This window comes from Cyphomyrmex costatus, unplaced genomic scaffold, assembly GCF_001594065.2.
Source record: "Cyphomyrmex costatus isolate MS0001 unplaced genomic scaffold, Ccosl1.0 scaffold116, whole genome shotgun sequence".
In the NCBI taxonomy this organism is placed as follows: domain Eukaryota; kingdom Metazoa; phylum Arthropoda; class Insecta; order Hymenoptera; family Formicidae; genus Cyphomyrmex; species Cyphomyrmex costatus.
Genome location: NW_017275130.1, coordinates 443,958 through 460,815, shown reverse-complemented (window position 1 = coordinate 460,815; position 16,858 = coordinate 443,958). Strand labels below are relative to the sequence as shown.

General features: G+C 32.4%; 1 protein-coding gene across 1 annotated transcript in view; it reads left to right on the top strand.

Annotated features, from left to right (window-relative positions):
- LOC108777661 (neurotrimin) overlaps positions 1-16,858 on the top strand; it is an 82,286-nt gene that overhangs the window by 28,894 nt on the left and 36,534 nt on the right. Inside the window, exon 2 of the mRNA XM_018544608.1 lies at positions 3,878-3,975. Coding sequence (XP_018400110.1) covers positions 3,878-3,975 — 98 coding nt within the window. The remainder of the gene's footprint in view (positions 1-3,877; positions 3,976-16,858) is intronic.

Genomic DNA, 16,858 nt, shown 5'->3' with positions numbered 1-16,858 from the left:
ATCCTTCGATCTCGGATAGGATCGTTACGTTTATTTTCAGGAGAAGCCCTGATGCCTCTATCAATGGTAATACGCGAACGTGCGAGGATTCGGAACTCGTTTTATCCACTATCGTTTCCTCGCTGTACCTGTTCTCCTCTGTCCGTTCCTCTGTTTATCTCTCTTGCCCTCTTCGCGCATTCGAATCTCCCCATCTGGATTTACATAGATCCCAGGTCGGACTGAAGATTACACGTCCAAATACGTCGGACTATACAGGTCTACGTATAAGGGCAAACCAGAATTCACGTGCTTTCAAATATAGTTTTTGAATACAACGCGCAACTTGAGTAGAATATGTTAAAACGGTATACACAAATTATTGAAGAATTTGAAAAAAGAGAAGAAGAAAAACTCGACTAATTTTAGACATGTGACTTGATCTGAAAATAAAATACATAGTATCAAATCGGTAAAGACAAATTGTAGATAAAATGAAAGAATCACATGGAATAAGTTTCATATTGGAATCAAAATCGATATAGACAATTCTAATTTTGTATGTTTCTCATAAAATTTAACTATTATATTGACGTATCTTTAAATTCTATTCTTTATTCGATCCCTGTTCCAGATATAATATTAAACTATAATACAATTTATTAAGAACTGTAATATTTTTTTATGTATAGAGTGTATGCGTATTTTGGGAAATATTTTCTTACAAATGTTTAAAAAATTCTATCTATTTTTACATGAAAGTTCAGCATGTATGTAGCAAAGTGCTAAAAGAAGCATATTATTTGTAAAGAACAAATAAGTTGAAAATAAGAGAAAAGAGCCAAATAGTTTTCTTAAAAATTATAAATATAATGAAATCAAATCATAATACATTAAAATAAAATTCGCAAAATTCGCAAACATAGTAAAATTAGTAGGTAAAATTCACATACGTTTCGACACCGTATTTGTAAAGAGATCATTTTGTTGTGCATCTATATAAAGTTGAACTCAGTCATTGTAAACAAGAGCTTTAAATTCAATTAATTTTGTTGACTTAAGATATATTTTGTATCTATTTGCTACGGGAATAATTATAGTTTCGATTGCCGAGATATTATTGATTCACAACATCTTTGCGTGCTGATCTTTATTTTCCATTTACTTGGTAACCAGAAATCAGATTAGATTGCTGTTTAAGAGAGGGAGTGTGCTCATTATTTTTCATTTTAGTTCTTCGTGAATCGGGTTATATTAACACATGATTTATAACTTCAATTTAATCTTTAGCGGTTTGCGATGCACTTGAAAGATTACTTTATGAAATATGACACTAAATTAAGCATTTTCAAAAAAAAATAAAGTATTGTAATTATATCTAAATAACATTAAACATGTTTTAAGTTCTTTCATATATTTCATAAAATTGTAAAATAATCGTTTATTAACTCAATTATTGCATAAATTAGCTCTTCGTTTATAATATGTCAATATACCGCTGAGATTATTTGTAAAAGTTATTCAATTAATAACTTTTATGAAAAGATATTGCTTATATTTGAGTTTAAGTAATTACAAAACTTATAAATTAAACAGTAACTAGATAAATCTTAAACGGCGTATAGACACAAATACATATTACATATAATAAATATATATCAGTAAACAAAACATTTTGGAATATTTAAGCAACAACATTAGTAACGTTGTAACTAGAATGTATAATATGTATTATTTTCAATTAAATATCACTTTTTTGAAATTTTTTTATTATCACATGTTAATTGTTGAAAGACAAGATAATGCTAATTAATACATAATTAATTTTTGTATATTTTAATATCGTGAATTATTTACTTCCAAGCACATATTATTTTTATAGTTGCACAAACTTATAATATGATAATAAAATATTATTTATTAGTCAGTAAATTAATTGAAATTTGTCCTATTGTTATTTTGTTAACAAAAAATTATCAAACGATTATGAGATAAAGGAAAAAACTATCATTTAGATTCTCGACTATAAATGAAGCGATTAGTATTCACATTATAATGTGATTCATTCTACGGGAATTTATTTACTACGATATAATTACATTTTGTCTGTTAGACTAGCGAAATTAAAATACTGTTTTAAGCGGCACCCATAAATGAGCAGCGGTGACGGGCGATGCATGAGAGCATTGCATTGATAGACGTACGCAAACCTGATCTTATAAACGACCGCTTGTCGCGGATCATGAATCAGTTCGCAATAATTGGACATATCTCATCTCTCTTTGACGAATATATGTGTGTGCATGCGTGCGCGTGTATATGTGTGTATATATCTTGTATGATGAAACTTATACCAAACTTAATGAAGCTTAAACTATGAATATGCGCTCGCAAGTGGACTTTAGTGTAATTATACTGTAACTTATTATCGAAAAAGGTATGTAGTTATACTACAACTAAGTACAGCAATTAGCAAAGAAATTTTTTAAGAGAAGCAACATTTGTATTTGGAAATCGAACGATATTCTATTGTTTATTATGTGTCGACTATTTCAATGCATCTGCTATTTCAAACACGAATATTTCGTTTTCAAGTTGCAACGGTGTAATTATTTAGTGGTATATTTTTGAGATTATTAAATTTGCATAGAGCAGCAAAAAAATAGGATTTCAAATTGCGGTAACGCCAATATGACACAGCAAAATCGTGTAAGAAAAAAGAAGATATAATCGGATTATTTTAAAAGCTGCTGTTCGGAAATAAAAGAGAATGTAATGAATAATATAAGAAAGTAGTATAAAAGAGAATATAATAAAGGAGAAAAAAATAAGAACACGAAAGATATATATATATATATTTGTAAATGACTCGATGTGGTGTAAAATATTAACAATTCATTCACTGCGATTCTCTCTCCGGATTTTGAGCTGTTTTCCGAAAATTCGATATAAACAAGTATTTGGCGCAAAATTGAATATGCAAATGTCGCATGGGACAACATCGATTCTGTTTAGGTGAGAGAAATACTTGAGTACACATTAAATTCCGGACTATAACAGTGTGATGATGCACGTACCATGCTATAAACTGTTGCTAACTTATTTCGTATCATCACGCGTAGTTTCATAAGTATACTATCTTGTCTCGAAAATTTTCTTTGAAGTAGTAATTGGCTTGCTTATTAATGGCCCCTTAGAAGTTTCTAAGCTTGATGAGCGAGCCGTCTATAAAGCTGAGCTTAATGAAAGGAATTTTGTTATATATTGTACAAACAATCTTGTCACTCTTACAATAACGTTTACTTCATTACTGTAATAAATTTCACCGCAAAGTATTTTAAAAATTGATGTAAGAAAACCAGTAAAAATCGTTATACGGTTCTATTTCTTAATCCCCTATTATATATACGTTACTATTAAATATTATTACATTATACTAAAATAACTTTATATCGGAATATAAGGAAATTAATTTGTTCATTCTTTTGCATTTTGAATCTTTGGAACTATGTAGAAACGAGACTTAAATCTTTCCAGCTAACTTCTATATAAGAATTACTTTATAAACGTTTAGTGGCGTTTCAAATTTTATCGTGGCGCAACAATATGACGGCGTGCAATGATTTTAAATAGCCTTTCTTTTTCAAAATCGAGAACATACAAGAACATTGTAGAATTATAAAGTGCCAGGCTTAGTCCTCGCTTGACCCGCTTACGTTAACTCGCGCTATTCACTGCCGAGTTTCTCGAGTACTTTGCAAACTTCGGCGCGTACGTAGGTAGGCTATAAGTATAAGTACTAGTAAGTAAGTAAGTAAGAGTATGTATACCGCCGTTTATACGTAGAGCGTTCGCGCGATAGCGTGATACTTAAGTCGGGGACGTTCACGTGTTACAGATTTACCCAGGTTTGGCAAACCGTTGAACAATCTCACAGTCTCGGTGGGTCGCGAAGCCATTTTCACCTGCATCGTCGAGGATCTCGGACCATACAAGGTGAGACACAACATCATAGCCCCGGCCATCCTATTTCCACGCGCAGTTGCAGCTATACATTCCGCTGTGCTGCTGTTGCAATTGCACGCCACGTTGCGCGCACTGATGTCTCCCTGTATGATTGGGACTGGTTTTGATAAGTGACATTAGACCGTGCAAATTTCATTATACGCTCGTGACAATTATAAAACAATATTATCTGCTAATAGAAACAATCCTTTTTTTATTCAAAAATATAATAAGATCATTAACAACTTTTACCATGTCAATTTTATAATAACTTTATCACGCGAGAATTTATGTTAACCTTTCATTTCAAGTTTCTATCAATTTTACTTTAAAAAGAACGAAGATAATTTATAAATTCATTTCCAATATATTTTATGCAATTCGTGATTAATGTGAATTTAATACGAGCGGTTTGTATTTTCCTATTTGGCCGGCTCTGGTACTTACATAAATACAAGATGAAAATCAGATAGTTTCTAGCGAGAGTTTCCAGTAAGTTCATTATGCAAATACAGATCTTTATCTCTAAATTACGAAATCACGTCGGTTACGCTTACGCCAACACATAGATACATACTGTAATTTGCGATTTAGAAAATTGGTACTAAGATGCTTTGAGCGGCACGACGCGACGTCATTACTGAACTACGTCGGCAAAGTTCTATAGGGATGGAGAAGTTAACGAACAGGACAAATAAATTCAAAGCGAAGGATTGGAGGACGAGGATCACAGTGCGTATCTGGGCAACTCCATTTAAGTAGAAATAAAATCCCGCGGGGTGTGAGTTCAGCAGTTTGTTAAACAGCTCCTCTCTCTTTCTCTCTCGTCCGTCGTCTTCTGGCCAATTCGTTTCCCTGTCGTTTGTCTGTTCCTGTGCTCTCTCGTTTTCTACTTATTTCCCATCTCTCCTATCAACGAGAGATCGAGCGTTTCTCGTGGAAATACCCTTTTCGATTCTCTTTTGCTCTTTTACCAGGCCGCGCTCAAACCACGCATGGAGAAGTTATAGTTTTATAGATAGCGCCAACCCCGCGACCGTGGAAATGTTTTCGCGATAAAAATGTACAAAATTGTTTTATGACATCGCGAGAATACACGTCTGTGTATATGAATGTGTGTATATTTGTGTCTATAGGCGTACGTTTGCGCACGTTCGAACGGAATCGATGCATTATCCTTACGCGGTTGGTCAACGGCACCTCTGCGGAAATGAAAACGGCGAGTCAACGTTGGCCGCCGCGATACTCGCGAAAAGCGTTCAGTAAAAATAATAAAAAGCGCGTGCCACTTTGCTCGGACGGGACACAAAGGGGTGCGCTTTCGATAATCGATGCCGACGACGGTCGCCGCGGAAAATTAACGCTTTTTAACGTAACTCGTTTTAGCACATGGCAGTCGCATACTGCGTGGCTATATAGCCGATATCGCGTGATTGGTTTTTTGTGCCGACGGTATCGCAATCCTTTCGCATCGCTAATAATAAGTTATTAATTTTCTCTAATAGGACACACGATTAAGTGAAGCACGCTTGTAGTATTATCGTTTTAATAGAAAGAGAGAGAAAGAGAGAGAGAGAGAGAGAAACGTAAATATATCTTCAAACTAGTAAAGACGCGAAGAGAGCGTACGTTAATGCAACGACGTTGCTGACATCGAGTAGTTTATTTATATTTCAAGCTACAACATGAGTAATGGTGAATTTTATGTACAGTGACTCCTGAGAGAAGGAAGGAACACCTCAGATATTCTCTGGTGCTTTGAAATAATAAAGCGTCTTATTACGACTCGCAAGGTGTTAGAACTCGCACCGCGCCGTGTTATGTAGTATATAATGGCACAAATTCTGCTAATTAGCAACAAACATGCCATTTATACGTTATGTCTTATATCTTTTCGCGTTATTGTCGTGCTCCAGTAATCATTATTTATGCACTAACTTATGTGTGATATCAGCTAATGAATAAATTGTAGGAATGAAGATTTGGATAATATTTTGTTTTTGATCAGATAAAACAAGAACATAAAAAATGTAAATGATTAAGATATTTATGTATTTTACACGAAATTGTAAAGTAAAGGTAAAATCTTGACATGAACGTATTATACAAATAAAAATATGTCGTTTAGTTGTTTATAATTAAAAAATCGTCGCAAACTTTTTATTCGGACTCGATGTTTCAAAATTAATCATGCACACAGCTCGTCAGTGATCCATTATAATAAATTTTGCTGTAACTTATTATGCAGCCTATGTGACACAAGTTACTGCATACGCTAACTTTTACTTTTTATTTAAACAGTATATTTATTTATACAAAGTTTAAGACGTGAAAGATTTCGATTAATACATCGAATATTCAGGAAAATATACAATATCTAGAGTGCTTAAAAATACTTTTAAATAAATTTTCTCATTAAAGAAAGGTTAAATAAATTTTATATAAAGTATCCTGAAATTATATTTTGCAATCAATTACGTATATTTAATGAATTATAATAAAATTGTAAAATATATTCTTTACATATATATTCTAAAATTTTATTATAATTTATTAAAGTATAATTTTATAATATTAAAAATTAGAAAATTAATTGGTTTATTAATAAACGTATCCAAAATTAAATTAACAAAATTAATTTAGTTATTCGAATAGAAGATTACATTTCGCATTTTTAATTTAGTTATCTTTTTTCAGAAATAGTAATAATACATATTTTTTCCAAAATCTCTTATCGCAGAATAGAGAGCTCTTTCGATGTGCTTCCAGCTATAATATTTTCATTTCTACCGCGCCTTATGAAGTGCGGAAATAAGCGTGCTTCAGGAATAAAACGATTTATGTATTATCCCGACTCTCCGGCAAATTTTAAAATTTTATTAAAGAGCCGAAATTGCTTCCTGTGGAAGTGGGAACGGTAAGGAAAGGAGGCACCCAGGAAAAGTATTTTTACGGTCCTAAACCTAATTGAAGCTGAGTCCTTAAAACTCGTTGGATTTCGTGGAGATTAGCACTTGGAAATTTTTCTTCTTTTAAGTAATCGTGATTTCAGCTCTATATCAACATAAACTTTTGTATTGTATATATATATATATAGTATATAAAGAAATCATAGATACATAATATATTTATAACATATTTCTGCAATATAATGTACAAAATGACATTTGAACTGAACAAAGTATCTAAAATACGAACATTGTTGACTCGTTTGTATTCTATGTGTGAACAGACTTTAAAAAATTTTTAACTTCTATAAAAATTATGTTCTATTAATATTAATAAAAAAAAAGTGTTAAAGTACTGTGTTGGGGCAATTTGTGTATTTCGCAATTTTCTATAATTGCCTCGTTGCAAAACTTTTGCCTCAAGCAGCATGTTTGTATCTATTGGCAAAACGTCTGTTATATTGTGAGTGTTTGCAACTGCCCCATCAGATTACGAGTTTGATCTCGCAAGAGCCAACCGAGGCTGCCAAATGGTTATGCACCATCATGTGCCATCTATTACTACACTATGAACAAATCTCATTTCCTAGACAAAATTTTATTTCCCTCGAAATTGGATGTTGGCAATAAGCATAATTTCCTATGGAGCTGGTATTCACATATATAATTACGTATTTAGGTAATAATTAATATAAATATACGAATTGCGTAGAATTAATAGAAAATATGTATATACGATTCAATTTGAAAAGTCTTTCAAAATTTTGTACTTCGATAAAAAATGTATAATGTTCTCAGTTTCCGCTTTTTATTAAATACAATAAGACATCAAACTTGGCGCGACTTTATACGAGTTGTTTTGCGCGTCGAGAAATGCGACGTTTATGACTAATATTCTCTCGAGGAAGTAAATTCTCGAAATCATTATGGCCTGTTGCAAAGGTATTGTACTTCCTTGCTGTAGCAATCGGCAAATTGTGCATCCATAAGAGACACGGTAATGCGGAATATTCCACAATCCCTTGACGATCCTTGATTACCTGATAGTCCTTACCGATACGACGCGCGATTTCCTGTAGGTATCTGACGTCGGCTCTAATGTGACGGACTTTGGATCAAGATGCTTAACATTTAGAGAATGCTGACATATCTAACATCTCTCTCGCAGTCAATTGTTGGAAAGAGAAAGACGACGCTGATGCGAACACAGGAGAGAGGGACCATGTTCATGCTCGTCTCTGTGATTGTTCGTGCAAACAAACCGCAGTATTAATTATTCGCGATACCGGCGGTTGCATTGAACGGGGCAGCCTAGGCCGGATATCCTACGAAGAAGCCGATGTTGCAGGAGTTACGATCTTGTCGACGATAATTTCTGAATCCCGAGGGAGGATACGACGCTACACCAGTCGACTGTGATTTCCTCTCGAGAGTAACGCATCAATGGTCAGGGTCGTCGCTTCTATTTCGATCTTTTCGCCTCTTGCCAACTCTATTTTCCCCGGTACATGTGTACAAACATGAACTTTCCCCTTGTCCACTCATTCTTCACACTTCGTGCTCGCACCTCTTTCAACGACTCAACATAATCATTGTTTTTTTTTTTTTTTTTGCGATAAGTGACACTAAGTAAATTTGCAATTTACTTGCGCGAGTTAGAAGTATATATGCTAAAGAGTTAGTGTGATAGTCTAATAACGAATTAATGCCACGCGAGCGAGAATGACCAATACGGAATTCTAGATTTAATTATCTCTCTCTTACCTGCTATTTTCCCTTGCTTCTCAAGCTTACTGCATCACATAACGATTCCGCATTCCCTCAGTTTTGATACTACCTGCAACACGGAGGCGGGCCACTGATATTAATATCGCGAGAGCACTAATTGTTTCAGCCAAATACGTGGAATTCGCAGAGTGAGATCCTGAGATGCTCTTTGCGTTACATGCACGTTGTGTGTTGCGCCATCGATCGAGGAAGCCATTATATTTGGACTGGATTATAAGTGGGCGAGATCGGAAACGCGTTTCCTTCCGCTTACGGATACTAGTCTGAGATGCAAATTTGAATTTGCCCTTTAACTCAGCAGCATTGTGGTAGCGCTGCGCTATCACGACGCTTGGAATACTCACTACGTACAAAAGTACGCTACATAAAAATGCAATATAAAGTCGACGCGCCCGTAATACGCGCTTAATCGAGCTTGCACACAGAAATATATTAACATAATACAGTTAAATCGTATGTTAAATATACGAAATTTACATTATTATATATTAATACTTTCTCTGCAATATTGGTAATAAAAAGTGGCAATCGCGTTTCACTGTATTCATGTAAATGTTTAAAAATGGCTTATATTTTTGTTTAATGTGAGGAAACGTTTTCTTTTTTAAATTTAACCATTAGTTTTCCATTTTAGGCTCAGCAAAAAAATTAAAAAGAATTCACAATGTAGCTTCGGTAATTCATATAGTGTCTGGTTACTTTATATACCGTAAAATATGAATATTTATTTTATAGAACTAGATTAAAAAGTTAGCATAACAAAATAATTCCATTATTTGCTGTAATGTCGCTGGAAAAATGTCGCAGATTCTTGCCATAGATTATGAGAGAGAAACATATATGGCTAATATTCTGCAGAATGCATTTTGAAAGTCTCACTTATTTCTGCAATAGTCGTGCACGAAATCGAAAAAGACAGCAGCACTTTCTTCTTAGCTCTCGCCAACAGATGTTGTGTACCTATATGTATAGATGTGTGTGATGGCACTTGTAAAGTTCAAATCTCGTGTATAGCTGCTTGAGAAAGGTCGTACTTTTATACGATCGGTCATCTGAAGTAACTGTTTCAAGTATTGTACGGTACAGCTATGATATAATATAGATTTTGTTTCTTATGTTGAAAGGCGAATGTTCTTTTTATCTTCACGCAATCTTATATAATAACAATGTCTACACGTTTTTAAGCTATTCGATATTTCTAAAGAAAAAAGATTGATAAATTACAGTGCGTTTTTATTAAATTATAATACAATACACAATAATAGTATTAACAAATTAATAAATATTAATTAATACTTTTAGATATTATAAACATCTTCGTAATTTTTCTATTTTTTGCCAATTTAACCCTGGTTGGACATTTTTATATTACATTATATTTGTTTTCTTTTTTGGAAATTGATTCATCGATTTCTTTTTCTGAGATTTGTCATTCTGCCGCCACCTTATATCACTCTGTTTGTATTTACAGGCCTTTTCTGCCTGTTTTGAAAACAACGTTTTATTGTTTCATGATATTACAAGTTTTGACATGGATGGCATGTCGTGAATAACAGAATACTTATCACAAATGAATGAGAAAATCTGAAATTTGTAAAATAAATATAACTGATTCCTAAATACCAAAAAAGAAAGCTTACGCAGGTAATTTATACTCGTATAAAAAAATAATGTCTCGGAGATGTTAAAATATTAAATTATCAAGCAAAAATATACTTCACGAAATAGGTTTTCAGGTCTCCGGATCCATTTCTAGGTCTTGGTAACTTTTTCGGTACCTCTTGAGAGCTTCGGGTTACACGAGAAAGATTTCTGATACTTCAGTCAAACGAAGCGGACACTAGCAATCTTCTACTAATGGACTCATGCATCGTTGAACATGCTCGACAAGATTGGCCGCACTTGATGCAACCGTATTTATTACGACGGAATGATATTATCGACGAAATATTTGAAGAAACTCGCGCTATCAATTTGCTCTCTTTTTCATCTTTCTCTCCTCCCCCTCTACCCTGCTCTCATCTCCCACGAATGCATGTGATAGGATACGCGCTTCAATTTCATTCGGTATTGCTGGGCTCCCTCTCACGTGCATTACGATGCAGCAGTCGCTGCAACAGCAGCAACGGCAACTGCAGCTTGTAATCTAGGAGCGGAGAACCGTGAGAATCGAAGGGTGAAGATGAAGCGCGGAAGTAGTCAAGGAAAGTGGGGTATCGTTTTCTCGACGCATATCTGTATACACAGAGTTTCTGCACACGCGCCTGCACACGTGCAAAGCAGTCGCTGCTTGTACGAAAACAGCTGGCTCCGGAAGGAAGCTTACCCCATTTCCGACCTTTCATCCCGCTTACTGTTTTTCCCTACCTCTCTTACTCTCTCCTAGCCGTGCCAGGAATCTCCGTGCCGCTCTTGTCCCCGAATACGCTTCAATTTAAAGCAACTACGCTGTCGTAAAACCACGTGCTCGCAGCCATCGCCCGGAGTTAATTGAACTTTATCACGTCAAACGATTCGGCTCGACGAAATTACTTCACAGTTGTTTAGTTTCGGATCGCGTGGATGGACTGTGGAATCGATTGAATGTGGTCTACTATCAATAGACCAGTTACATTCATCTGCAACGGATGCAGCTCTTCTGCCATTTTATTGCACAATCGGTGAGTTTTTTTTAAAAGATTGTGAAAAAATTCCTCTTATCCAATGTTGGCTCGATATACACAAAAAAATATTGCAATGATCTTTTATTATTTTCTAATTTCTTAGTTGTTGCGTCGGTATCGTATTACAAAAGGATACCGAATTATTAATTATATTATAGTATTGTTGAAATTAATAAAAAATTCAGAATATCTATAATTTACATTTATATTTAAAAACAATATAAACAAGACGGTATAATTAACATTTATCCCTCTTTAAAAATGAATCAGTATATTATTAATAGGCATTTAAAAAGCAGTATATATTTATATTGGTGATTAGGTACAGTTATAAGTGTAACACTGTGAAGTCACTGATTCGCTTTTTTAGAGTTTTTTTTTTAAGAATTAATCATTTTTAATTTCAATGTAAAAGCACATTGCAATAGTTCTGCAAAAAAATTGTTATGAACCAGTTTTTCTTGTCATCATAAGATTACACGTAGCTATTCTAAATATAATAGGTTTACTTCTGCACTATTTGTACAATGACATTACAAAAGCTAGAAATGGTCAGTACTTTATTAGCTTATTTTTATTTTGAATTTCTCACAGTAATAGTCACACAAGATAGAAATGCCATAACAAGCGGCAAATTTTCTATTTATACATTATAGTGTCAATAATATCAAACACAGTTTTTTTTTTAAGGATCTTTATTGTTTTATTTTTTTCTAATAAAACTGTATCTGAATTAATATTCCTATATAATAGTATGTATTAAAATACACATAAAGTATAGGAGAGAATGTTCTAAATCGGACCTTTCTAATTTAAATAAATACAGTTAAGCAGATTTGCGTGCTATTTATAATGTAAAGTCCTTATAAGACACCGAACATGTGACAGCAGTTTGGCAATACTCTGTTATAACGTTCATAGAATAGACACAAATATGTATTTTTGGCTATTATGCGAAAATTTTTTTAAAAAAGAAAATCCTTATAAATCATTATTTAAAAAATGTTAAAAATTTGAACGGTAATTGATTTAAGATATTTAAAGAGTATAGAATTCAAAAATATCAAAAGTTTTGTGATTACTTTTGCGGTTTATTGTAAAATTTGTTCCAATCATTTGAAAGAACCCGTGTCCAAATCGGACCTATACAAAAAACACTAAAAAGACGAGTAAGCCAACCAATTCATCGAAGAAAGAAGGTTTGTCACAACCTGATTGTAGTACTGGTGATCAACCGACCAGATCTGGTCTAAGGAACACTAAATTAATAAAATATCATATGTTTTATCAGACTCAGATTGATAGAATTTTTTATTCATTTTAATTCTAATAATATAAGCTGTATTTTTATCTTTGAGTCTTAAATTGCTCGTTTTTACTCAATACTAACAAAAATTAATTAAAATATTTTAAAATTTTATCTAAAACTTCATAAAAATAGGAGAGGTCCGATTTGGAACTCATAGTTCCAAATCAAATCAGAAAATGCATTTTTACATTTTCCATTATAGTTCGACACAAGTAAGAGATACGTCAAAATGATACATGAAGCAAAAATGAAGGAAATTAAATGATCTTTCGAACGGCACCATTGGTTTTATGATCGGATTTTATTTACGTCTCATAGAGAAAAAAAACTGCAAATAGGTCCAATTTAGATCACTCTCCCCTACAATTAGTAGTAAAGCAGTATATTTCTGATTATTATGAACTGCAAATAAAGTTGCCTAATTGCTAAGACTATCAACTCAACAACAATTTCATCATGATTCTATTCTACTGAAATATTTATATTAGGAGGATATTATGCTATACAAAGATCGAAAAAGAAGTGTTTATAAATGTTAGTAATAATCTACTTCATATCACATTAAATTTTATTTTTGTATAATATTATATAATTTTATTCAAAACTAAAATAAAATAAATAGAATACTGAAAAACATATTTGAACATATTTTATACATATAACTGAAACAGAAAGAGACATTACTTTACAGTGAAATAAACAGATTAGTAATGTACAGTAAGTCTTGCGCATATTTCTCGGCAATAATCCGATATCATAAGTTTTATATTCTTTTTTGTATTGGTATCTCAAGACAAGTTAGCTATGAAGACAGTTAGTATTATTATAACTTCGCCGATAATTATCTGGCCAAGGCTAAAAAGATTAGGAAAGATTCGCGTGAGGAATAAATCTTTAGACAGAAAGGGTGCGTGCGTGCAATGTTTCTCTAGTCGAGCTACGCAGCAGGAGTAATGAGCGATCAAGAAACTGCAAGATAAATGTCTATGAAGAATATTGGGCAATAGATACATGGTTGGTGGGATAAATAATGATCGTCTAGTCGCGTTATTACTTCGTTGCGATAAAAAAAATAACGAAAGAAAACAAGTTATAGATCGTAAGTTTCACACGCTATTCTTACACTATTACATGCACATAATGATCAAAGTTAAGGATCGAATAAAAATCAAAATAACTTATATTTAGCTGTCGTGACAAATTGTAGTCGAAATAAATGTAAACTAAACAGAAGCATAAATTTCAGTTAATATAATAAATTCTCCAGAAAGAACAAGCATTTAGAACATATTCAGGAAGATGGAGGTTCATTAGCTCGCTATTTAAAATTTGCCTGTGTATAAGTAAGGAAACTCAGTAGAGAGAGAATAAATTACTCTGTCAGAGAGAGATTGGTTCATTCTATACGTCATAATCGCTTGATTAATGATTCTGCCATTAACTATACCGCGTCGCATACGTATAAAATATGGTTATCGGTTGGCGAAATAAACGGCATCAGTAACGGCATGAGTAAATTGTAACATCATCCGCAGGTCACTGCGTCGAGCTTCTACATTAAGAAACTTCGTAATTTTTCTGACGTTACTAAATGAATGCATTCTCCGACTTCGTCATAAGAAGGATTAACGGTACCGTTTGGAATTGCAGCTCATATTAATTTATCGTCACTCTGAAGATCGTAGGTCTTCACGCTAGAAAAATCGATAAAGCTCGAAATGATAATGAATTGCATTATTTGTTGAAGCATTTGCAGAGATATATACTTTGTCAGTTGTCATTATCATTACTGCTTCTCAACCAGAAAAATCAAGCTTATAAAAGACTAGATTATTATTAAAATTTGCATTTTAATATTAAATATGATTTCAAATTTAGGAAAAATTTATGCATTTATTTAAAAAAAAATACTTTTTTTAAAATCATAAATTGTATTCAGAACACGCTTTTATCAATAAATGCGTTTTTATCTCTGAAATTCTATGATATATATAGAATGTACATAACGTAAACAATATGCTAAATAAGAGGTAACATCGTTATAAGCGTGTTCTGAATACAGACTATCTGTCTTAGAAAATTTATCGAGCTAATTGACATTATCTACTTATACAATAAAATGTACTTATTTGCTACAATTAATTAAACTTTATATTGCAATTAAACGATTTTGATTTTAGAAAATAAGAAATTTTTAATTCAACTACAATTTTATTACGACCAATTTCAATTAAGTCAATCATATACAAAGAAAGAAATTGTAAAAAATAATGTTTATCATAAGTTTTACATTTTAAAATATTATATTATATGAATGTGTATGGATTTAATTTAACTTTTTTATATTACGATTTAATTGTTTCTTTCATCAAACATAATGCCTATAAAAAGCTTAATGAAAAATCTTCCCATACTTCGTCATAATAATTCATATGTTGATGTGCGAGCCACCGGTTGCCTCTTGTCCCACGAGAGAGCAAATATCTGAAACTCTTCTACAGTTTATTCTCTGTCTCCTTTTAGATGCAAGTGCATCATGCCGGCGGCATACCTTCGTAAAAGACGTATGCAACCGCGCCTGAAAATAAACCCAGGCTGAAGCGTAGTGAGCTCGAAAAATGCGAAACGACATTGGCTGGGATGGCGCGGTAGGGACTTTGAGACGAAGGTATGACATTTTCGTAAGCTTCTCGTCGCACGGCGCGTCGGAGTCGCGGGTGACATTTTGTGGGTGAAATGGCAAGACAACGAGCCAAGGAGTAAAGTAAAATGTCATTGTCGCGACTTGTCACACGCTCATTGAGATCCCACAGAGAAGCGAGCGAACGGTAAAATGAAAGTTCACTAGGAACGCGAAACATGTACGCAACTAAAACATTAAGTGGAGTTTCGATAATTATCCAGGTACGATCTAATGAATTATTGAAACATTACTATTATAAGCGACAATCCTGGAAATTACGACCGAGAGAGTACGGATTTCAAATGGAAATATAATAAAGATAATTACGTGACGGATAATCAGTATGATTTGTCGCCAAATACGTTTTAATGCAATTTACACGCAGTAAAAAAACATTGTATGTTTGTATTGGAAACAGTTCACTCGCATTGTTGTTAACAATTTGTGTTGAATTTTTTAACATATTTGAGAATGCCAATTTAATATATTCGTAATGTGATTACGTTATTTAAAGATTTTGCATTAAATTGATATTCAACATTTCTTATTGTCAAAATGATACAATTTATGAATAAATGAACAAAATTTCTTAAAACATAAACTCTAAGATAAATGAATAAAATACGAGAATAAGATATTAATTTAATACATAAATGTTAATTTTACTGAAAAGAAATATGCTTCTACTGTTTGTTTACAAACTGTGTTGATATTACCTGTTTGTGTTTATTTTGTACTCTTGCATATATGTATAATATTTGTGTAACTCTTTAACATATTCATATTAAGTTAAATCAAGACCTAAAAATTTGAGTGGACCATTTGAGAACTGCGATTTATGTTAAATTTGACACATTTTTTTCTATCAGCACTTTGACGACGTATATGAATTAAAAAAGAAAGATTTTAAAGAATCTTAATTAGTTCCAAAAATAAAAGAATTCTATTGTATATAGACAAGTGCATTATTGCTGACTCAGGTTTGCATTATTAATCATACTCGGAGTCATACAAATGTAAATCACGTGTTAAGAATTTTTGTTTTGTCATCTTGATCATTAAAGCTATTATAGCTTAGTCCAAATTTGTGTTAAACAATTTTTTAATAAAGTATGCTTTAATTTTATTTTTTATAATTTTTCTCTTTTTTTCTCTTTTATCTCTTCTTATTATAATGTTGTATTTTAAACAATTTTTACCAAAATTTTTCAAATGTTATATGACTCAAATTAGCACTGAAATTATCTTTGAATGTACACAATTAGCAATATTCAATGATGCAATGGACACTTGTAATAACAAACGGAGAAAAAAATGTAAATAATAATCGTTTTTATTAAGAATTATCTATATGTATATTAATTTTATTGTTCGTCAAAAAATAAGCAAAAAATATAACATACATTTCTTATTTATTTAAATAAATTTGATTACATTCTATGAAATTATAAACATAATTTGTAAAGAATATGAAATAAGTCAA